The 25,673-nt window shown below is 37.5% G+C and overlaps 2 protein-coding genes across 3 annotated transcripts; both read right to left on the bottom strand.

Annotated features, from left to right (window-relative positions):
• Window positions 1-9,793: 9,793 nt before the first annotated feature.
• On the bottom strand, window positions 9,794-15,729 carry LOC112181834. 2 transcript variants are annotated; one of them, XM_024320229.2, is made up of 8 exons: window positions 15,060-15,728; window positions 14,810-14,968; window positions 14,574-14,705; window positions 14,344-14,454; window positions 13,232-13,363; window positions 12,375-12,512; window positions 11,313-11,546; window positions 9,794-10,371 (listed from the first exon to the last, which is right to left on the bottom strand). In XM_024320229.2, the coding sequence occupies exons 1-8, from the start codon at window positions 15,549-15,551 to the stop codon at window positions 9,979-9,981; spliced, it is 1,791 nt and encodes a 596-aa protein (XP_024175997.1). In that variant the 5' UTR covers window positions 15,552-15,728; the 3' UTR covers window positions 9,794-9,978. The 2 variants fall into 2 exon arrangements, with proteins under 2 accessions (XP_024175997.1, XP_040368845.1); XM_040512911.1 differs by lacking the exon at window positions 11,313-11,546 and having other exon boundaries at window positions 15,060-15,729.
• A 2,408-nt stretch (window positions 15,730-18,137) lies between these two features.
• Window positions 18,138-18,617, bottom strand: LOC112203492. Its single transcript, XM_024344461.1, has one exon. It carries the CDS (start codon window positions 18,615-18,617, stop codon window positions 18,138-18,140), a length of 480 nt encoding a protein of 159 aa, XP_024200229.1.
• Between the last annotated feature and the right edge of the window lie 7,056 nt (window positions 18,618-25,673).

Genomic DNA, 25,673 nt, shown 5'->3' on the forward strand with positions numbered 1-25,673 from the left:
CAGGTAACAAAAACCCCGTGGGACAAAAATAACTCTGGTCAAAGGGCAAAAAGAGCATAACACGTCCTTCACTCTTCGAGATCGAACATGTAGACATCATACCTCCCCTTGATGTCAAGGTCTTCCCCTGATTTCTACAATTATGGGAGTTCGGATAACTTTCTTAATCCGATGCTCTTCACATGTTTCTCGAAGGTGAATTTAGGTAACGACTTGGTACACAAGTCCGCAACATTATCCTCTACACAGATTTGATTCACTTCAATATTTAGAAGTGTTTGTTGTTGCTAATTGTAAAAGAACTTAGGCGATATATGCTTGGTGTTGTCGCCCTTGATGAAACCTAACTTTATTTTCTCAATACAAGCTGCATTATCTTCATAAATGCATGTAGGTTTATCTGTGGTAGACTTCAAACCACAAGTTCCTCGAATGTGTCTAACTACAGACCTTAGCCATATGCATTCTCGCACGGCTTCATGTAGAGTGATAATCTCTGCATGATTTGAGGAAGTAGCAACAAGGCTCTGCTTTGTAGACCTCCAAGATATCGCAGTGCTTCCCATGGTAAAGACATAACCCGTTTGGGAGCGACCTTTGTGCGGGTCGGAGAGATATCCTGCATCAGCAAAACCCATCAAGACATCGTTGTGATTTTGATGGAAGGGAGGAGGAGCACAGAAGGTGGCGTTTTGCCTTGTGGAGTTCGATCCCACACTTCCGTTATTTCTTTTCTCTCTGTAGGGATAGAACAAGCCCATATCAATCATATCTCTCAAGTATTGAAAGATTGTCTTTATGTCAATCCAATGGCGGTGTGTTGGCGCAGAACTATGTCGAGCTAACAAGTTCACTGCGAATGAGATGTCCGATCTTGTGCATTGAGCTAAGTACAATAATGCACCTATTGCACTTAGATAGGGCACTTCAGCCTCTAATAAGTCTTCGTCCTCATCCTTTGGACGAAACGGATCTTTTTCAGGCTCAAGACTATGACCGATCATGGGAGTACTCACAGGCTTTGCTTTATTTTCATTAAAGTGCCTTAATAATTTTTGAGTATATGCTGACTGATGGATCATAATCCCATCACTACGGTGCTCAAGTTCTAGTCCGAGGCAAAACCGTGTTTTCCCAAGATCTTTCATCTCAAATTCAGATTTCAAGTACTTAGCTGTTTCCTTTACCTCATCTAGAGTTCCAATTAGGTTCATGCATCGACATAAACTGCTACAATTGCAAATCCTGAACTTGTCCTCTTTATAAACACGCATGGGCATATTTCATTGTTGACATATCCCTTCCCAATCAAGTAGTCACTTAGACGGTTATACCACATCCGTCCGGATTGTTTCAATCCATATAGTGAGTGTCTCAATTTTATTGAAAATGCGCTCCGTGGTTTAGAGCCACTTGACTTAGGTAATTGAAGTCCATCTAGAACCTTCATATATATCTCTGAATCTAGATCCCCATAGAGATATGCTGTAACCACATCCATAAGCTGCATGTCAAGTTTTTCGAAAACTACCAAACTGACAAGGTAGCGGAACGTTATAACGTCCAATACAGGAGAATAAGTCTCCTCGTAGTCGATTCTAGGGCGTTGTGAGAAACCTTGTGCCACAAGCCGGACTTTGTATCTAACAACCACATTTTTCTTATTATGCTTTCTAACAAAGACCCATTTATGGCCAACAGGCTTTATACTTGGGGGTGTCAGCGTTATAGGCCCAAATACCTATCTCTTTGTTAGTGAATCCAATTCAACCTGGATTGCATCTTTCCATTTAGGCCAGTCTGCTCTTCGTTGACATTCCTCAACGGAGTGAGGTTCGATATCATCGTGTTCTATAATTCCTTGAGCAATAGAATATGCAAACACATCATCAAGGATAATAGAATCTCGATTCAACGTCTCATGTACACTAGTGTAATTCATGGAGATCTCCCCTCCCTGGAATTGGTTCTAACATTGGAGCATCCCCCAATGATGTCTCTTGAACATAACCATAATCTGGAATATCTTCATGAGACGGGTTATTTATGTTGATGATTAATAGATCTTTCTGTGCCAAACTCGTTTTCTTTCTCGGGCGAGAATCCATCGAACCTTTGGGCCTCCCACAGTTTCCTTGCTGGGAGCCCAGCCTGAGCCACATTGCCATCACTATTAGTGGTGGAGGCGCCATGCCCAATACACCTAGGGGTGGCGCCATGTCCATGATTTTTAGGGACATCAATCCTTGCAGGCACGTTTGCAGCAGGTATATGTGATCTTATCACTTTAGCGATATCAGAAAATGCATCAGGCATAGAGTCTGCTACGTTCTAAAGATCGAGAATTCTCCGCACTTCAATTTCGGACTGTGCGGTTCGGGGATCAAGATGAGACAAAGTGGGGATAGACCACGACAATTCGTGTCGTTCCTGTTGAACATTATTGTTCCTATCTCCCCCTAACGGCGGGAAGACTATCTCACCAAAGTGACAATCCACAAATCTAGCTGTAAATAGATCGCCTGTCAAGGGTTCTAAGTAGCGGATAATGGTTGGAGAGTCATATCCAACATAAATGCTTAAATCGTCTTTGAGGACCCATTTTGGTGCGCTGTGGCGGTGCAATTGGCACATAAACTGTACACCCAAATATGCGCAAGTGTGAGACATCAAGCTCATATCCAGTAACCATCTGGGACGCAGAAAAGGGTTGAGTGGCAGTAGGCCTCAGACAAATGAGCATAGTTGCATGCAATAGTGCATAGCCCCAAGCAGAAACAGGGAGATTGGTGCGCATAACCAATGCTCTAGCGACCATTTGAAGTCTTTTAATGGCAGCTTCTGCGAGACCATTTTGGGTGTGAACATGAGGAACATGATGTTCAACCTCAATCTCAATGGACATGCAATAGTCATCAAACGTTTTTGATGTAAACTCTTCAGCATTGTCAAGACTAATTGACTTAATGGGATGATCAAGGTAGTGAGCCCTTAATTTAATGATTTGTGCTAGGAGTTTAGCAAATGCATCATTTCTTGTGGACAATAGCATGACATGTGACCATGTGTCGATGCATCAACCAACACCATAAAATATCTAAATGGTCCGCAAGTTGGTTGAATAGGTCAACAAATATCACCTTGGATTCTTTGTAAGAATGAAATATTTTCTTTAGTGTCCTTTGCATAGGATGGTCTCGATCCTAATTTTGCTAAAAAGCAGGCTTTGCAAAACGAAAGATGGGCTTTAGAAGCAACCAGGGAAGTATCTGGTTGAGCCACGAAGTCACAATTGACTTTAGAAGTAGAAAAAGGAACCAATGAGGTATTGGTGGTGTCAATACCACTTTTGGGCCGTAGGGGGTAGGCAGCGCCAGCCCTACCTTGGATCGAATTTTGGTTCTGACTTCTTTTCGTTTTGAAAAATGGATGTCCGTGTGAAGTCTTTAATACACGGATCATCATATCACGATTTGGGTGTCCCAAACGATCATGCCAAAGCCTATATGTGTCAGAATCTCATAAGTCATCTCTCATGACATGGTTGGATTCAATAATTCGAATAGTGGTTGCATACAACCCACTAGATCGACATATAAGTTTCTCTAGTACTCGTTTATGTCCGTAGTCATTAGAGGTGGTGCAAAGGAACTCTTGTCCATTCTCACAATGTGTTTCCACATGAAAACCATTGGCTCTTATATCTTTAAAACTTAATAGGGTCCTTCCAGCCCTAGGAGCATATAGAGTTTCGGTGACATTAATACTTGTGCCATTTGGCAACATAAATTGAACTGGTCCTCGACCATGAATCAATTGTGATGGTCCAGCCATTGTAGTCACAGAAGATCGACTAGGTGTCATCCATAGAAATAGTTTCCTATGTTGCAATATAGTATGTGTGGTGCCACTATCAATAAGGCATTCCAACTCTCCAGGAAACATACTGAAAAATAATAAAGTTCGGAATTAAAACATGTCCATGACATCAAATAATAATACGATACTTTATTAATAAAGATAGCCAATGATTACATCAAAGGTCCCAAAAAGTCTAATCCAAAATAAAATCAAACTAAGACACATTGTAGTCACTCTATCCGTTTGGTAACTCCAATCAAATATGACCAGGAAAGTAGAGAGAGATGTTGGTGGAGCGAGGCTCTCTTAAATACCATTAATCTCAATGACTTTCCTAGACATCATATTTCATTGGGTGCACCACATAAGAAAGAGTTTAATACAATTGTCATTTATTGACTAAGGCATATTGCCATTACAAAAATTCTTGGAAAATAAAAGGACTAATCTAATCAAAGTTTACGGCATCCTTGTGCACTTCATCGTCAGCTTTGAAGTCCTCTATGGTGAGATGGACGTCTCCACCATTTTCTTCTTCTTCTGCAAGGTACAGTTCTTGCTCCCTCAGGGCCCTGTATGCCCTGTATCTTGAAGCTTGTTGCTCGCTTGTCTTGCATTGCTTGAACCAATGCTCACTTGATCCACATCGATGACACATGTCATTGTGGTTGCCTCCCTTTACTTGAGGTGCACGTTGTGGGCGTTCCCTAGGAGGGTTGGTGCTACCACCACGACCCATGGCGCCTCCACCACGACCAGGGATACCACGACCACCTCTCCCACGTGTGGCATTGCGTCCCTCATATCCTTTATTCTTAAGGTTCCGCTCCTTGCGCCATCTTTTTGGTGCATTATAATTCGCCTCATGAACGCTTTTAGTTCCAATGGGTCTTGAATTATAATTCCTCACGAATATGTTATCATATTTCTCAGCTACAGATATGAGATTGACAAGCTGATGAAACCTCGTGATCCGTCCAACATTGACTTCAGTGCGGTATTGCTTTGATAAAACAATGGTTGAAACGGGGAAGGTGGGGAGAGTTTTCTCAATTAGCTCTTGCTCTGTGACAAGTTGTCCACAAAACCTCAACATGGACTGTAGGCGAAGAGCTTCTGAATTATATTCAGCAACAGACTTGAAATTAGCAAAGCGCAGATTATTCCATTGAACCTTCAAGTCAGGGAGGAGGGAATCTTAGACATTGCCAAAGTGCTCTTCTAGCGCTACCCATAGCTCTCTTGCATCCTTGATAGACATATACTCCAATCTGAGTGCCTTGTCCATATGGCGTCGCATCAAGATAATTGCTTGAGCATGCTTTGTAGGTGTTCGCACGAACACACGATCTATGTTAGGTGCCTAGATTATGGGTAATATTCCCTTTGAAGTGAGGTGGTTCTCAACATCGGTTACCCAACTGTGGTAATCCAAGCATGTTGAGTTAAGCATGGGAAAGTCGAGTCTAGGTTCATTCGACATCTTGAAAATAAGAAGAGAAGATATATTAGTTTCAGAGCTAAACTTCCACGAAAACTAAAATAATAAGATTTCTGAGCTATGCTACCAAGAAAACAATTTCCAAGAATCTTTTTGGATTATACCAAACAATAATGTTTTAATATGGTTACAATTTGATGCTTACGGACGCTCTTAGTCCGAGCATTACGAACGCTCTTAGTTCGTTAAGCGTGAATCCCCACAATTCCGCTTTATTAAATAATCGAACCCATGTTCGTATATTGAAAATCCTGCATAAAATAAAGGAATTTAAAAGACAAGAAAGTAGGAACTTTAATATTTAAAACTTACTTGTTGAAATTCGGAGCAGATTCGCTTCTGAACAGCTCCCACTTTGAATGGTGTACAGATCTCAAAACGATACAATAGGGCTGAAATTTGGAGGTCAGATAGAAGAGGTAGAGACGAACAACTTTGATAAAGGAAGGATTTTGATCTGAGGTCCCGATCAAGATGTTTCGGGGCGTGCAAACAGGCTGATCTGCACAGGAAATAGCGTGTTGCTGTGCTGCAGGGGCAGCAGGTGTGCGACGATGCTGCAGGGGTAGTAGGAGGCACACGGGTGCTCAAGGGCTGCAGGAGCAGCGCACGGTATGGATAGCAAGGTCTAGGAGCTTGCGGCTGTTTTTGGTGAAAGAAATTTCGAGTGTTAGGGTTTTTTTCTGGCTAGGGCTTGGTTTAGAGTATTGTGCTGATAACATGTTGTAGAGAATTGGATAATTGTATTGTATTCATCTCACCATGAGGTTTATATAGGGTTAAATCATGTATACAAAAGGCAATACATAATAGCTATACTAATCAATCGCACATTACGAGTCTGTCAATCGCATACATTAAGCAATACCTATTGCATGAATAGTCATTATCATTTACACCATTTTAGTTTTTTTTTTTTTTAAAAGTTATTTTGGGAATTTTTCCATTTATGTCGAGCGCGACGTGAAAAAGATGTCTAATTGTCGATGCCACATCACAATTTGATGGCACATTTAGAGAGAACTCTGAGGATTGGACACGGAAGATGAATTTGGGAAGTGCAGGGGTACACATGATTAAAAAAAAAGATCAAGGACTAACATGATTTTCGACCCAAAGTTGGAGGAGGCAAACTGAAATTAGTCCAAATATAAACTACTATTGAATGATATAAGACCTAGCCGTTGTGTATTCATAGGATAGAAAGGGCATTAATTAATGTTAACTTAAGCTTCCACCACTATCTACATGTGATTGATTTGAAAGGTGCAGGGCCTCTTCCAAGTTAATTACAAATCTATCATTATTCTTTCATGACATATCAGATTCTAGCTAAAACATAATGAATCTAGCCCTATAATATTATATATAATCAATCCTCTCTAAATAAGTAATATAATACCAACGTTTTCCATATAATAAGGTCACACCCCCAATTAATTGGTTAGGACACTTATCATTGGCTTATTTCATTTCATTACTCCACCCTATGATAAACTTTCATGTTCATTGCTCCACCCTATGATAAACCAGGAACACATTTTTTTTCATAACATTATAGTGTCTCTGCTCATTTGACCCAGATTACTACAGAGTTGAATGATATGATCATGGAGTTGTATCCTTCTAATTTATTCCATGGAGATGAACCAATCCCGGCCAGTTAGAAATCTCAACAGCTAGCTAACTCTGCTCATAAATCGACAAGTCTTAAAAAGAATTTATAATGAAAAGACATTTGGTTGACTTGTTGTGGCATAACTATCAATTTTTTTATCAAGCATAAATAAGTGGTACCTAGCCAGTCTGGGATAAAATTATGGTTTCGCTTCTGGGTTTGATTATGTTTTGAATGATTGAATGATCACATATGAGTTGTTTTGATATAAAATTTTGTACCCTTTTGTGTGTTTGTACTACTTCATTTTGCTTTATTTTTTTGTTTCTTTTCCATTTTCGAGCTGGTAGAATAATTTTTACAATAGAGCAAAAATTATAGTGTTTTGTTAGGCAAATATAATATGATATTCTCCTACGGCATCTTGTTTTCAATGTTGTAATTACATTGTTTTGAATAGTAATGTTTTGATTGATAAAAAGTTGCATGTATGCTTGATTTTTAACAATCATATAGATGGGAGACTCACAGGGAAATGGTAAACGAATGGATCGTAAAACTTGGACTGCAGAAGAGACCAATGTTTTGCTTCAACTCATGGTTGAAGGCGCCAAACTTAGGTTGCATGATATAATGAGTAGCAAACAAACAATAGAGGCGAATCTACTTCCTAAACTTAAGGAAAAACTTGGTTATGATATAACTTTTAGTCATTACCAAAGCCGAGTGAAATGGTATAAGAAACAATACACCAATTACTCTCAGCTTATGCATCATATTTCTATGTTTGGATGGGACCCGATTACAAAGAGATTTACTGCTGATGATGAAGCGCAGATTATTTGAAGGTGAGCTTATTGTCTTTTGTCTTATTCTAATTTTGGAATACTAATTATATCAAATGGTTATCATATTGATATCTTGGTTTTTGTTTTTCTATTTTATTGAGTTTATGGCTTTTGTTTATTATGGTTTCATAATTCTGCACTTGCTATTAATTGTTTTGTTAGAGGTTAGAAGTTAGAACCAAGGACTGAAAAATCAAAAAAATTGCCGAAATATCGGCACAATTTTCGGTTTTGGAAGTCCTCGATATTATCCTTGGTTACCAAAGGAATTTCTCAATATTTATGAATGTTTTGCGAAACATTCAAAATTGCTGAGAATTTAAGGAATATTTGGCTAAATGGCCCCTCCCAACTGAAAACTACATGCCCAACTGAGACTTGAATAATGAATTTGCAATGAAAAATATATTTGCACAATCCAAGAGTCGAACCTTGGTTGCTTGTGCAACAGCAATAGCTACTAAACCATTCTTGCTACCAAGCCATTAATATACCAAGCCATTTGCATATTAATTACATCTTTTAATATAACCTAATCAGAAGATTATGGTAAATATGTAATCAATAACCAATTTACAACTAAATATTTTTTTACGACCAATTCTCAATTTGAAGTACCAATATTTCAAATTCTTACTTTAGAAAAAACAAAAAAGGAACATTTTCATTGAATTTATTACACATTCATGTTCCGTAGCTTCATCCTTCATACATTTCTTATGCTATTATTTTAGTAATAAAAAATTAACTACGTTTAATATTACTAGGTATATAATTATTTAATATCACTAAGTTTTGGTTTCTGTAGTCTATATTATTGGTCTAGTTCATTCTATTCACTATTCCATCTATTATAAAAGTTGAAAACCATTGAGAGTATTAAGTTAAATTTCAAGAAATATTAGACGACTCCGCATATACAACTTCATCTTAAATTACTACAACTCAATATATAACAATGTTCATTCAACATTCGTTTGAAGTAAAGTAGATAATTGATCAAATAAACATATGCAAAAGTTTCATTCAAAATTTCTGAGTTTTTCTTTAAATTTTCATTATTTTTCTTGAATATTTACCAATATCGACATTTCCTCGATATTTCTATCGAAATTTTCATTTTTCGAATTGTCGATATATCCTTAATATTTGATATTTTGTCCTTGGTTAGAACTATCTACTCTACACTTCTTATTAATTCTTATGTTAGAGTGAGACTAAAGTTAGTAATGTGGTTCTTCTTGTCATACCCCAAAAAAGTATATTACATAATTTTTAATCTTAAAATATTGTCGTCTTCCTAACCAAAAATATAGAGTTATTCAACATCGATGTCAGACTATGGCCTATTTTGGGATAGCTCGGCTTAAGTCGTAAACAACTGTAGTTTATATAGCTTATGAAAATTATTTTCTACCAACTTCTATAATTAGCAGCAATAGCTTAATAGTGTAACTTTTAAAATAAGATGCTTTATTTAATTTTACCAAAAACATTTTGCTGCTAGACTTACAAATTTTTTGCACAATATAAGCTTATACCAAACGGAGCATAAAGATCATGGCCGTACAATTGTGAAACAAAGCGTTTTCCATATACTGTCGTGTTATATTTAGAAAGAAAATGCAACAGCCGAGTGTTTTTTTTTTTTTTTTTGGCGATTAAAGATACACAAACAAAACAGAAAGAAAGAAACCCGTGAAACAAGCTCTCATGGGGGAGCTGAAACGGATTCAGACATCAAGATTTGGAGCGTTGGATGTGGATTCTGAATCCAATTCAGAGGACACTCCGACCTTGAAGCAAGGTGACCAACTTGAACAGCTGCGGTATTTGCTTCCCTAATTATCCAAGACCAGTTGATAGAAGAAAAAGAAGAGGCCATAAACCTGAGTGTTTTTAGGCTGAATATTGGAAGTGAGAATGTTATCCCTAATGTGGCCAGACGCTGGGTATTCAATTTTGACAGGAAATTAATCGGATTGTACAAAATTGTCTCCCAACAGGGTATAATAGGTAACAAACTGTTCGAATAGTTTGATTCGCTATAGTACAAGTATGCTACAAAATTTACTCATTCATTCAAAATCATTTTTGTAAAAACTAAATTTACAATCAAACATTCTTCCTTCAATAACTGGTGTGTTCTTTCAGAAAAAAGAAGCAAATGGAGAAAATGAACTTGAAATACCACCGCCACAGAGTAAAATACCCCTCGACTCTATTCTATTTCCAAATAAAACCCTGTCAAACTTATAACTTTGTGCTGCAGCCTGCAAGCGATACTCACCCAAATCACAAGAGATGGATCTTGCACTCTGCAATTCCATGTCATCTTTCTCAAAATGTCTGATGTACTTCCTAATGTCTTGTTGAAGCTCAAGGGTTTCAGCTGGCTTATGAGCAAATGAGAATTTCCACTCTTTGGCTCTGTTGGCACTGTTAGGACTAATCTGATTCAAGGTTGGCTCTGCAGGACCACTGCTGACCATTAGTCCTGAGGGATTTTGGGCATTGGTAAATTGACTTTGGATGCTCAATGCCTGAAAAAGAAACTAACATAGTATCATCAGAAATCAAAGTTTAGTAAAAGTACACTAAAAGAAAAAAAGAAAAAAAAGGGAAGAAGATGAATATTAAAATCCATACAAAATTGAAACTAAAATAGCCGAAGTGGAAAATGGAGAACAGACCCAAATTACTAGGAAGATCAGGCCGAAGAAAAATAACTAAATGAAAAAAGGCAAACATCAACAATGTAAAAATATAGTTGTCAGAACCAAATAGCACTGGATATTTGATCAGGAAATAATGAATGTGGTGTGGGAATTGAACAACAAAAGGGAACCCCACAGAATTTTAAAATTTACTAGATTAGTCATTTCTTCACCCAGGCTTAGGAAGGCATTTTAGGGACAGAACTGAATTTTAATCAAGTGAGCTCTTTCCCCAATTATGCCAGCTGAAATGTAACTAGAATCAAACTTCCTATACCTAAATTGATTCATACTCTAATACCAAACACTTTACTCTATAGTTAAATTTGAAAAGTAATTTGCTTTCTCATAGTGTGATAACACCATATCAGATTGGCATGCACAGTTGATAACATATTGAACTTTTCTTGCTTAATTTACTATACCTTTTTGAAATATCTATTTCCAATTGTAATTTTTATATACTTCATTTAAATTGTAAAAGACTTGAAAAAATTCTGAACTAACAATAAATTTACTGAGTTCAGTAGTTGAACTGAAAAAACTTAATCCAGCAGCTGTCTGAGTCAATTGACAGAATGGTCTTACAATTATATGCTAGAGAAATGAACCCAAATGAGGATATATGTACAACTTGGTCGCCATAACTTAGATGCATTTCTTCCCATTCACAAACATAATAGTTTAGGGGAAGAAAGCGGTAGAAAAAAGAAAACAAAAACAAAAACTTTATAGTAAACAGTTAAACACAAAGGTATGGGATGGACCTGTTTTTCATTGAGTCTACGGTTTGAGCTATTCATGACTGAAGCACTTGAACTTTCTTGGAGTAAAGATAGACTTTTATCAACAGGGGTATTAATACCAACTAAGTTGAAAGGTGGATCCTCTGGCGATGAAAAGTCAGAACTATCAAAAGTTGACAGGGATACACACTCATCAAAATAGGCCAGAGCTTCTTCTGTTAGACGTTTTGACATCTTTCTTCTTTCAATGCTAGCCTGTGAGAGCAATTTAATAGATGAGCATGAAGAAAGGACAAGAGACAGAGTGTGATGTTTTTATCTGAATTCTGGATGCAAGTCTGTTCTCAATGTTTTTATGGCTGTGACCATACACAAAACATAAGAAAGCTTCTGAGCAAGCGGTGATAAATATTCCATGTACATATATAGAGCATTTGTGCACAGACGCATTTTGATACATGCTCCAACGAACTTTCAAGTGACATGTCCTAGTACAGTTTTTGGTAAATGTTAATTTAAATCCAAGAGGCAGCATTTAACAATTTATTAAGAGATGGAGAATTTGTTATTAACACTCTTTAAAAGTTAATCCAATTCCTTTTATTTTATTTTGAGCATACCGGAGCTAATAAATATTAACTTTGGGGTGCAGCAACGCTGTTCTCTGGATCAGTAGTGACCAGAAGAAACCCTGGTCAATCACCCTAGAATCTACACCCAAGGGTAGTAAACGAATTATCTCAAGCTGAAAAGATTTCTTTCCACCCTTTGATTTAGATTCAAGGGTGATTGACGAAGAATTCCCTGGTGTACTGACCAAGAGAACAATACTATGGAGGATAGATTGACTTTTTGGGATTGTTGATAACAACTTCCTAAGATATGCAAATGCACAGAAGATCCATACAAACTCGCTTCATTTTCTGAAAACTGAATCTATTGTAATATCTGCATCCAAGAATATAAAAAACACCAGAAAACAAACACACTTGCCATGCTCCAAGGCAAATAAATCCGATAATACTAAATGGAAATTAACCGAACTACTAGGAGGGAATTGAAGGAGAAGAAAAAAATTCCTACTTTTCTTCCAGGACGAGATTTTGGCGCATTAGATATCTTGGGATCTGGAAGTACTTCCTTCAGGATTCTGCTGAGCTCTTGTCCACGGTGCTCCTCAACAGCCAGATCTGATTGAAGTTTGCTAGCCCGTTCCTTGGACTGCAAGCTTAAGGCAACGTTCTACTTAGTAGAGATATTGTACACTGAATAAAAAAATAAAAAAATAAAACTAGAAGGGAAAAAAAAGAGAGAGGCAAAAAGCAAGAAGAATAAAGGGTTGGAAGTATCCCTTCAATGACATTGTTTCCTTAATGGGGATCAACATCTCTTTTAAATCACGTCAACAAAGGAAGCTTCTTTTAGATGAAACTCAGTAGGCATACACAACAGCAATTGATAAGAATTTTGGGTCACCCAAAAGTAATGTCAAAACAGGGTAACTAGATTCTTCAAACCCTTAACATAGTTGCATGAAGCAACCACTTCAAAAATTCCAATGCACGCATTTGCAATGTGGGGATCTCATGATTTTAAAGGTAAAAGTAATAATACACTCCTACAGTCCTACTGAAGTACCAGATTACACATTACACTAAATAATGGATTGTAAAATTACTGCCACATCAATTATGTACCCCATCAAAAATGAAAAGGGGATCTGAATTACAGTGCCACAACAACAGGCACGTGTCCCTGATGAAACATAGTCATCTGGCTTAATCAGATCACTGTGTCTTCATCTACTCTAACATATTCTATCTAGTAACTTCCAAGCAATGACATTGTCAAATGTCAATTAAGCCACACCCAACTAATCAGCATGGTCAAACTTTGGCACAACCTCATACCAAGCATGGTTACAGAAATGGAAATTTTACCTGCTCAAGTTTTTTGGCATATTCTCTTCTGATGTCCAAAACTAATTCAACTGCACTTGGATTTACCAGGTCAGGAGGGATATCAGAAACGTCAGAAGTTGCCAGTGCCGGAGTATTGCCCCTTCGCATAGCCTGAGCTTGTAAGAAGCAAAGAGAATATAATCAAAATAAAAACAATGCCTGCAGTCTGCAAATACATACAATTTTTTTTTTTTAAATGCCAGCCTCTTGACATTGCTCTTGTTAATTAAAGCAATTGCATGGGAGCAAGCACAAGAGATGTATATTTATAAGAACACAGAAAATATGGCAACTAAGAACATGTAGACAGTTTTTTTTTTCGGTAGCTAAACAACACAAAAAATAAATCTATAAATTACTAGTCATCTGAAGAAACAGGCTGTGGTATAGCGGTTATTTGTAAGGTAGGTACTGCCTCCATGATTCCTAAAAACAAAGAGCCAAAAACAAATCCTCAACCAAACTGTCCAAAACCTGGTGGTGATCCATCTGTTCAAGACATTACACGTACATTAAGGTCTCTCCTTTAACAACTACATGATATGCTTAGGGTTCAAATTGCCTAAGCAAATGTTTTACTTAAGGTTAGACACTAGGTTTGTATTGTGATGCCTAACTCCTAAAGAGCTCTTTTAAATAGTCACTTTAACCTTCCATTTATAATCTCAAATTGTCGTACCTTGACATCTGTATTAATATGCTATGTGTCCATACAACTGAATTCAGATACTAGAATTTCAAATTGCAGTTTCATATTCCAAGGAATATCAATGAAAACTTAGAAGATAGAGGTTGGTTACAAGCCATAAGTGATAAAAGACTTTAGTTCTTAAAATATATTATCAAAAGTTTGATATTTCCACAGTGAGCAAAAAAGACGATGATACTTATCTCCTAATTATGCCAGACTATGATCAAGCAAAGAGAGAAGGTATATCATATATGTAGATAATAATTGCATTACCACCTTGAATATTTTTTGGATTTAGTAATTAATTCAAAATACACAGGTAAATAGCACGTCTCACTTCAGATCGAACTGTTTCATATATAGCTGTGCAAATGATTAAGAAAATCCAAAAAGGACTCACACTTTCAAGGTCAATTTGAATCTCAGAGATAGCACGTCTCACTTCAGATCGAACTGTTTCATATATATTGCTGCTTGTGGTATCATTTTCCAAATGAACTGCTTGAACTGACTGCAAATTTAAAGGCCATTTAATATTTCAAAAGCCAGCTTTACAATCTTAACTAATTTGCAGATAAAAATTAACACAAACACATAAAAAGCAAGCTCGAGTCTCCAAGTAATACAAACCAAATCATCACCAGAATGTCCATAATTCATATTCATCTGTTCACAAGCTGCTTTAAAAGTTTTATCTTCGGCTCCAGATAAGGAACTTGCTGTGGAAACTCCGTCTTCCCAATTCGAAGATTGCAAGCTGGACTAAAAAGCGAAACCCAAACAACAAAAGGCAAAATAAACAACCAACCAACTTTATAGTCATTATCATAGACACAGACACAGAGTTGGATAATGAATCATCTTACCAAGTTTGCATGTGAAGGCTGGAAAGGCGAATGCTGACTGGACCACGTCCTTAAGCCTTTCAACTGATCCAACTCATCAGAGCTAGTTCTAACTAACCCGCCCTTTTTGCCTTCGTCCCCTTTATTCAATGTAGAAGTACATTCTTGTTCATCTTCACTCTGTACATACACAACAAAACAAACTCAAAACTCATCTACTGAACTACTCCAAACTCAAATTGAGCTGAACTGAAAAGGGTAAATATTAAACCTTGGAAATGACGGAACGCCCCCTGGGCTCCGGACACCGGGAAACGGAGCGGTTGCGACGGCCAGTGTCGACTCTGGACAGGCTCCGACTCGAGTCAACTCTGGACTGGCTCCGACCGACCAAAACATCGGCGTTCCGCGACACCGACCGTCCCCTTCTAGTATCGGCCGCACTGGACGAGGTTGCCGGCCTCGAATCTTTGTCGGGTTTGACTAGCGGGGTTTTGGGGTCAACAGCGGTTGGGGAATCCGTAGACCAGAAGAGAGGGTTGTCTCTCTTGTTCAAGAAAATATTATCTTGAGAGTCGAGAGTGCTGACACTTCTGGAGAAAGCGCTGACACTTCTGGATCTTCTGATTGGTGGGTTTGGTTTCTTGGTTGAACTAGTATCTATATCGGTGCTCCGTTTAGAAATAGCTGACGATGATGATGAAGTTGAGGCACCGGTGGGATTGCTTCTTCTGGTGGAGGATTTGAAAGCCGAGACCGCCATTCTATCTCTGCTTCTTCCTCTTCTTGTTACAGTGGCATTCTCTATCCAATGTCTAGAAATGGAAGTCAAAATTGGAAGGAAGTGAAGGAGAAAATGTACAGAATATAAGGAAGACCCAAAAAGAAGAAAGAAATGGGATTTTGGTGTCCAATTCAGTTGCGCTATGATGTTTGGTTGGACTTTTGGGGTTGGTAATATATATCGAACCATTTACGTGTACATGTGCGGAAGTGTATATGGCTGGGTTACACCATTTGAACGCGTGAGAAAAACAGCTGAATGATTTTTGTTTTTAATCCTCGTGTAATGTAACTACGGGTGAGTTTCCACCGAGCACCTTATAACAAATATCGAGCGAAAACTTTTAAATGAACGATTAGATGACATGTTTAAATTTTAAAATATCAATTAAAGTTTAAATTACTCATCCCAACTGTTAATTCAAAAGTCTTCACTTGATCTTTATTATATTATAAGGTTTTTATTACTAGAAATTATTATATGCACCAACGGTGTAAGTAACCCAACACTTATAAAACAATCTCAACCATTGATAATTATTATCAACCTTATTTTTAAAAAACAAAAGGTTTATTTAATGCAATCTAACCATCCATTCATATTGGTGCAAGTGCACGTCGGTGCTCTGAATCATCTCTCATTCATTAGAGGATCTCCCTCCTTCATTACACTAATCACAAATAAACAGTCACCTCCATGTGAAATGGCTTTATTTAATCACTATTCATGAGCTAAATTTTAGCCTCTGATAATCACTATTCATGGGCTAAATTTTAGCCTCTGATAATCATTATTCATGCAAATAGTAAGGGCTATAATTTTGACCATCTCCAACCCTTAGGGCTATAAGTTTAAATGTCATGTTACTTTATTGTTTTTCATTATATATTTCAAATATGCAGTATTTTATAACTATGCTACTATTTCTACTATTATATAATTATTTTTCTAATCAAATCTTATTAATTTTTTGGATATAATTTTATAGTGCCATGTGCCACTTTGTAAGCAACTATTCGGATTCTTGATTAGATTTTATGTCCTCTTATCCCAATGTCATCTTCTCAAAATTTTCATATAGGATTTAACGTGGCCACGTGTCAAGATATAATTCCTCATCAAGATTTTTGACCAGATTTTATGTCCATGTGGCATATCTTATTTTTAGCTCTAAAACTCAATATAAGCTATGCTTTGGTTCCATTCTTCACCATCTCAACCACTTCATCTTCAATCACTTTCTTTCATAGAGATTTTAATTAAATTCTGCAATGAATTCCAATTAGGTTGCCAAGTGGGAGGAGATGACCACCAAAGAAGAGGAGGAGATGCAACAAAAAAAAGGAGGAGGAGGAGGAGGAAGAAGTTGATACAAGCCTCAGAATTGCAAATAAAAGGCGGATGATAGAAATTGGAGGGCTTATGAGCAACTTCATCAACAACCACAGTGGGGTGGCTCAGTTCCAGGTCGCACTTACAAAAATCAACAACGTGGGTTAGCTAACTAAATGTTGTTTAATGACCACTTCGTGGATAATCTGGTGTTCAATGAGGTTGAGTTCAGATGTCGCTACAAAATGAAGTGCAAGGTTTTGCTTCGCATGCTAGACAATGTTCAGACAGTCAACCCCTACTTTAGGCAATCATATGATGACACCGGCCAACCCAGCTTCTCTCTCCATCAAAAGCTAACATGCGCACTCCGTATGCTTTTCAATGCATGCTCAGCAGATTCCTTGGATTAATCCTTTAGGATTCCTAAGTCAACTGCAATGGAGAACATGGGACAATTTTGCCGTACCATTGTCACGATCTACCAGGGACGTTACCTCCGGGCACCAAACTCAAATGATTTGGTTAGGCTTCTATAATGAGGTCTTGATGAAGGTTTCTTGGAATGATCGGGGTCATTAGATTGCATGCATTAGTGGTGGAAGAATTGTCCCACAGGGTGGTAGGGAAGCTTCAGCGGCGAAGCGAAAAAACTCACCATTGTTCTGGAAGCCGTGGCAAATTTTGACACATAGATATGGCATGCATTTTTTGGGATCCCAAGAGCGCAAAACATCATCACTATTCTAGAGCGTTCACCATTATTTGATGCCCTTATAGCTGGCGAATCACGACATCTGGATTATGAAATCAATGGTAAACATCACAATGTTGCTTATTATCTTCCTAATGGTATTTATCCAAAATGGGTGACTCTTGTCCAATCAATTAGATGTCTTGTAACTGAAGAAGAAGTGACACTGACAAGAGGCATACCGAAAGGATGTTGAAAGGGCATTTTCTCTTGCAGGTAGTATTATTTTAGAAAGAGAATTTTTCTAGGCTGAAATCTATTATGACTTAGTAGGGGTTTAATTAGGAGTTATTGCATGGAACAATTTCAGTGAGTCTAGAATTTATTAAGGATTTTAGAATTTATGTTGTTTTTATGTTGTTATAGATGGTTAAGAAAGAAAATTAATGTTGGAATTAAATTTAGAATTTATGTTTTTTTTTTTTTTGAGAAGGGAAAGAAAATTACAACTTAAAGCCCCTACTACAACCAGAACCAAACTAATCAAAATTAAAAGCAGACAAGGCAGAGAACGGCAACTTTTTCGACCAAGTGATAGGAGTAGAAGATCTATGACCCATATTTGTAACAGCATCAGCAACGAAGTTGGCTTCCCTGGAAACATAAGAGAAGGAAATAGCTTCGAAATTGCTAGCCAGACTCGGGATGTCTTTCACAAGAGTACGAAGACGCCAAGGAGGAGCACAATTTTTGTTGATAGAGTCTGTAATTAACCTGGAGTCACCTTCAACATAAAGCCTTCGACAATTAAGTAGGAGGGCATGATAAAGACCATCACGAATAGCACTTCCTTCAGCAATGGGGACAGAAGCATGACCAATAGCTCTCGCACCAGCAAAAAGGGGGGAGCCATCATGATCCCTGATAACAAAACTAGCAGCTGCTTTCTTATTGTTGACAACAAAACCATCGAAATTGAGCTTGGCGAAGCCAGCGAATAACTTGAGTGGTAGGGGCATGACCCTTGAAATGGCAAGGGTTATTCCTTCTATAATTCTCACCAATGGATGCCGCAGCATGAACCACCATGTTAGGAAGAGAGGGAGAATGTCTGAAGATGAGGTTATTCCTCGCCTCCCAAATTTTCTAGCAAAGAAGGAGAAGATTTTCAGTAGCAGACTTTTGGTAATCCTTCCTGAACCAGGAAAGAAACCATTCTTCAAAGTTTTGGAATTCTATATTGGTAATGCCAGCAAAGCGCCAAACATTTGCAGCAAAAGGGCAGGAGAAGAAAAGGTGGTTTAAGTCCTCATCCCCTGAGCTGCAAAGGGCACACAAGGAATCATAATTAGTAGAATAACGAGCAAGTCTTGCCCTGGTTTTCAATCTTCCCCTAGCTAAGAGCCAAGAGAAAATCTTGACCTTAGGAGGAATGTTAAGTCTCCAGATTTCATTCAAAATTTTAACCCTCGAATGGGGAACAACCGAATCACATTGAAGCCAAGTGGCTGATTTAACAAAAAAAATACCGCTGGAGGTCGGCCCCCAAACAAATTCATCCCTAGAGTCCAAAGCAGGAAGAGGAATACTTAAAATAGAGTTAACTGTATCATGATCAAGGAAAACAGAAAGTTTATTAACATTCCAACAGCCATTAACAATATAATCACTAACATTCTCATCAATATCAATAGAAATCCTATTAGTAGGCGAAATAAGATTGATCAAAGGGAAAGAAAAGGCCCAGTTGAAAGTCCAGAATTTGATGTCAGTACCATTACCAACAATCCAGCGCATACCTTGAATTAAAAGATCTCTATTATCAAGAATATCTTTCCAGGCCATAGAATGGTTGGCCTGCTTATTTTGCATGAAAAAAGCTTGTTTTCTTAAGTATTTCCTACGAACAATATCCACCCACCAGTTATCATGATCAGAGATCACTTTCCAGCCTAATTTTGCCAAAGCAGCCTTATTGAAGGAAGCCGCTGGCCGAATTCCAAGACCACCTAAGGATTTAGGTAGACAAATTTGGTTCCAAGCAACTGGGGGGAATGACAATCCCTACCCCAGAAGAAGGATCTAGTTTCTTTATCAATGGCTTTAGTAACTTTTGGAGGGAAATTGAAGCAAGACATAACATGGTTTGGCATTCCAACAATATTAGATTTTATAAGAGTAAGCTTGCCCGCTCTAGAAAGGGTGGCCTTTTTCCAACCACTGAGCTTATTTGAGATCTTCAAAAGTAATTCTTTAGCATTCAAGGGGTCTTTCCAGAAAACAATATTATGGATCCCTAGATATTTACCAATTGAAACCTTGTGTTGAATTCCCAAAATACTTGTAATATCAGATTTAGTACTATTAGAGATCTTTGAGCAATAGAAAATAGAAGACTTATCTAAGTTGATCTTCTGCCCTGATGCTTGGGAAAAAAGGAGGAGAATTCTGGAGATGTTATGAGCTGCCTTGTTGGACGCTCTGGCAAAAATTAAACAATCATCAGCAAACATAAGATTGGATATTCTATGTCCCCCAGGGGAGGAGAGAATGCCAACATGATTCTTAGAGTTAGAAGCAGCGTGATTTAAATGTCTAATAAGAGGTTCCATGCAGAGAATAAAAATATAGGGAGAGAGAGGATCTCCCTGACGAATACCCCTAGAAGGAGCAAAATGACCTTCTTGCTTGCCATTAATAAGAATGGAAAAAGTAACAGAAGAAATGCATTCCAGTATTAAGTTGATCCATTTAACATCCAACCCAAATCTGTGTAAACACAGGTTAATATAATTCCAATCCAATAATCATAGGCCTTTTCCAAATCTAGCTTAATAGCCATGGAGCCAGAAGTAGCCTTCTTTCTATTGAAAGAAGAAAATAATTCATGAGCAATGAGGATATTATCAACAATAGATCTTCCAGGAGCAAAAGCTCCTTGGTTTCTTGATATGCACTTAACCAGGAGAGGTTTTAATCTAGCAATTAGAATTTTGGAGATAACCTTATAAACAACATTACACAAACTAATTGGTCTAAAATGACTAACAATTTCAGGGGAGTCAACTTTAGGGATCAAAGCAATGTTAGTGTGATTCAAGAGCCTCAGTGACGTATTATTTTGAAAGAAATCCATAACAATGTTACTTATCTTGTCTTTGACTAAGTCCCAGTGCTTCTGATAAAACATGGCATGAATGCCATCAGGTCCAGGAGCTTTCAGGGCTCCAATAGAGTTAACAGCTAGCTGGATCTCATCCATAGTTACCGGTTTTAAGAGGTTCGCATTGTCAGCACCATCAATAATGGGTTCAAGAATATTAACAAACGATGTAGCCCTTTCCAAGTTAATGGCATTTGTTGCTTTGAATCTTCTCAGAAAGTCCTGCAAAAAAATATAACTGATATCAGTATGATCATCAATCCATAATCCTAACTCATTTTTTATTTTAGTAATTCTATTTCTTCTCTTCCTAATTGTAGCTTGAGTTTGAAAATACTTCGTGTTTTTGTCACCCAAGGAAAGCCAATTTGCCTTAGCTCTCTGAGCCCAAAAAAGTTCTTCACTTTTCTCAAGTTCTAGGAATTGATCAAAGAGTTCATCAACTTTGTTCTGAAGGAAAATGGAGGTCGGAAAAAGCATCAATTGATTCTGATAAAAATTCAAATCATTCTGAATGTTATTTAGGTTTCTAAAAAGGCTCCCATAAACATCTCTACCCCAGTTAGAAAGCTGGTGAGAAAAAACCCTAGAAATTGCCAAATAATTCTTAAGAGGGTTAGGATCAAGGTTTTGAGATCAATTCTGCTTAACTAAGTTAACAAAATCAGGATGGGAAAGCCAAATAGCTTCAAACTTAAAAGATTTAGTTCTAGAAAATTTGGATGGTAAAGTAGTCAATAAAATAGGGCCGTGATCAGAACCTAGAATTGGTAGGTTCTCTAGAGTGCAATAGGGATAAAGTTGAAGCCAACTAGGGTTAGCAACCGCTCTATCCAAACGTTCATAAATGACAGTGTGATCTTTGTGTTTGTTGGTCCAAGTGAAAGGTATTCCTTCAGCCTTTAGGGAGGTCATATTAATATTATTCAAGAAGTTAACAAAGTTCTGCATAAACATATTGAAAGGGGAGTTACCACCACATTTCTCATCAGCAGAAACAATATTGTTAAAATCACCGACAAGGATCCAAGGATCATTATTTTGGGGTTCCAAATTACTTAGAACACCCCAAAAATTGGTCTGTAGTTGCTTCTGAGGATAAGCATAGACAAAAGAAATATACCAATTTGTGAGAGAGTTCATATCATTAACTTGGCAATGCAGATATCTGTCATGATGATCTAAAACATTTAAATTAACAGTACTAGAGTTCCAAAGTAAGAGTAATCCGCCACTCTGTCCATTAGAAAGAACAAAATCAAACTTATCGAAATAAAAGGCAAACCGAGAAGCAATTTTATTGGCCTGACTTTCATCATGAATTCTAGTATCAAGGACAAACAAGATGTCTAGCTTTAAGCCAGTTATATAGAATTGAACTTGAGATAGAAAACCTGGCCAGGAACAGCCCCGGCTATTCCAACTAAGGATTCTCATGATTAACAAATGTGTTTGAAACTGATCCATATTCTTGGTCCTTACTGGTCATCATCAGATCTAACAAAAGCCTAGTTATCTTTGTGGGGCAAGGAGCATCAAAAATGGTCCTCTTCTTAGAGTATCCAGAAATGGCCACGAAATCTTCATGTAGATAAAAAACAACACATCTATAGTTTTCCTTAAGCAAAACAAAATCACCCAAGTTTCGAGCACCAGAGGCATCCAAACAAATCACCCAAATAAGAGAATCTGTTACAAGCACATGCAACAGAAAAAATCTGCAGAAAATGAAAAGATTTGAGCATGCAACAAAACAACCAATACCAGTGACAGTAGGATTTATAGACACGCAAATAGAAAATTCAAGAAAAGAATTTGAAGGGTTAAAGAGATCTCCCTGTGAAGTAGTTATCATGAAAACTGGGCAGAACAGAACCCACAGGAGAGAGTGGATCACAGGATTTTGATCGTGGAAATGAAGCAAAGCAATCGAACTAGTGTACAACGACCACGAAGCGATCTTCCTCTCGGGAATGAACAAGTTCCGTCGAAAAGGGGCTTTAGGGGCGTAATGATTGACTGCGCCGAAATTTGCAGGTCCCAACTTCCTACCATCACAGAGAATCGGAACTTGGAATACAAAAGGTAGGAGAGAGCTATTGGGTTTAGGTTTATCAAAGCCTGGCCAATTTGATCTCCAAGTAGTCACCCAAGCAACCCAGAGGATAATGAAGGAGCAACAAAAGAGCGAATGCAGAAACCCTAATTCCCAAATTGGGAAGGCGCGTGAGGCGCGTACCATATTAATTTAGAATTTATGTTGTTATTAAAGGTTGAGGAAGAAAAGATTGAAATTCAATTTGGATTTCAATTTATTTTCGTTGAAGTGTTTTAATGGTGTTAGGACCCACCCCGTTATCTCACCCTGAGATTCGAGGTGGCCCTGTGAGGGCCACTTTTTGAGAAAATTCTACCCAAAATTGGGCAAAACTTCCCCTAAAAGTGGACTGCCCAAAACCTGTTAATATAATAAACACTTCTAAACAATCACCCTCAATTTGAGCCACCCTGCTCCCAAAACCGAACAACTCCACAATTTAGAGTAAATAAATTATCCAAGTATCTCAAATTACAACCAAGTCATAGGTTACAATATTAATACAACAGTCTCATGGTTATCAAAGCAGCCTAAAGCCAAAAGAACAACGATAAACAAGGTAGGTTAGCAAGTAACTTACGAAGGATAGATAGCAGCGGTGGTGCTAAGCCTCAACTCCTAAACCCGAATAACTATACTGTGAACTGGGCATTTGAAACCAAAGGGCCTAGGGGAAATATATAAAAACGTTAGCGTGAGTAGACAAAAATAAGTAATTATAAAGAAAATGAATTTTTATGCTTTCCCACATTTATTTCTTTAAAAACTCGATCCATGCAACATCTAGATAAACATAATCCGATTGAAGCTCACTTCCATAAAACCGACTAGCCCCGCTAGTCACAAAACAAGTAATAAGGAAGGAAAGAGAAGCCGATACACAAGAAAAATAAAACCAGCCCCGCTGGTTGAAAGAAATCGACTAGTCCCGCTAGTCAAGTAACAATAGGATATGGAGAAGAGGAAATCACCATACAACAAAGAAGCCTCCCAAGCTCTACCCTCGACTTCAACCCACAAACACAAAGTAAGTGAGGAGGAGCCTCGACTGCAACTCACATGAGGAGGAGAACTAAACAAACAATCTATATTGACCCAAGTATGCTGAATAAAAAAATTCAAAACCAAGAAATTCATAAATCCATAAAGGTTCCCCAAATTTCAGAAGAAAATAATATATTCCAATGACGTGGCCCCGCACGCCAAGATATTTTCAAATTCAGAACAAAATAAATCAGCAAATAAGGCAAAGTCTTAATCACTTAAAATAAAAGCGACGTCATAAAATCAAGGTAAGTGTCATAAATCAAACTCCACAATCTCAAACGTACTTGATAACATTGTACAATTTCTAGTTGAAGACCTATAGACAGCAAGAAATTATAGATACTTACAACAGCCGTTTCTCCAAGCATGAAAAGAAGAATAAAGTAAGTGAAAAACTTGTTTACCTACCCCGTAGACACGAGGAAAGCTTGTCCAATGTTTATGAGGATGTTACACACTCAACTTTAACAAAGTTGTCTCTTCAAGTATTCACTTATTGCATCAAAAGAAAGATTGATATGGATGAGTTTTTTAAATACCCGAAAATTTCTGCTGAGATAAAGATGGAGAGAAGAATTAGAAATGTATTGGAGATCAATGTAGGGAGTGGAGAGACTGGAGGAAATGTCGAAAGCAAAAATCCTTTCAAAAAGTTGCTAGAAGAGGATGGACAAAGTGGTGTTGGAGATGGGAGTAGCGGAGAGAGTAGTGGCAGTGATGGCAGGAACAGTGATAGTGGCAGTAATGCGGCCATAAAAAGAATGATGTTTGTACAACTATTAAAGAAGTCACTATTATTAGTGGTGACAAAGTCCGCAAATTTACCTAGGTAGCCAAAAATGGCGGCATGAGTAGTGGTATTGGTGGGGGCAGTGGCAGGAGCAGTGATTTTAGTGGTGATGGCGGAGTAGGTACTGGTGTTGGAGTAAGTCCTTGTGTTGGAGTCCTCAACTATGCCAAGGTCATTTGAGATGGCGGTAGAAGCAGTGATAGTGGTTGTGGCAGCGGAAATGACAGTTGTGGGAGTGGCTGATGCGGTGATGGAGATTCATAGGAGATCCAGCAGAACAAAAGAGGCAGAAAAAAAAAATCGTTCTATTGTTCAAGAACTGAAGTTAAATGTTTTAATGTTCAATAACTGATTATGAAGCTTTTGCTGTTGAGTAATCTCGAATCTCAAAAAACAAGTAGGAAATCTTTAAGATTTGAGTTTCTTGTTTTGGATGATTTTTATTATGAAGCCTTTGCTGTTCTTAGTGATCTTGAATCTAAAAAACTCAAAGGAAAATCTTCAAAATAACAAACTCTTATCTTATTAACTTGAATTAATTAGCTGTCAACGATAAAAGAAATCGGTAAAAAAAATTAAATACAAATCGTAAAACCTAAACATATAAGAAAAACATAATCATAGTTGATAACTTTAAATAGAAATAAGATAACTTTAAATAGAAATAAGATCTTGAAAATAAAACATGCATTAGTGCTATATGAATTTGATTAGAACCAAGATCTCGAAAACACAACATTCATTAGTGCTATATGAGTTGTTTCTCTTCCTTGACCCGAAGAGATAGGAAGAGAGAAAAGTGATAAGGGAACTGAGAAGAAAGGAGGAGTCCAAAAGCAAGATAGGCAACATCCGCCACGTCTCCGGACAGTGACAAAGTAGTCGCTTAGAAGTACCACAGACAATGATTTATGTTGACACAATATACAAGCCATAAATTTCATCACATTTAACAAAGTTACAAATTATGTTTCATT

This window comes from Rosa chinensis, chromosome 1 (genome assembly GCF_002994745.2).
Source record: "Rosa chinensis cultivar Old Blush chromosome 1, RchiOBHm-V2, whole genome shotgun sequence".
NCBI lineage: Eukaryota > Viridiplantae > Streptophyta > Magnoliopsida > Rosales > Rosaceae > Rosa > Rosa chinensis.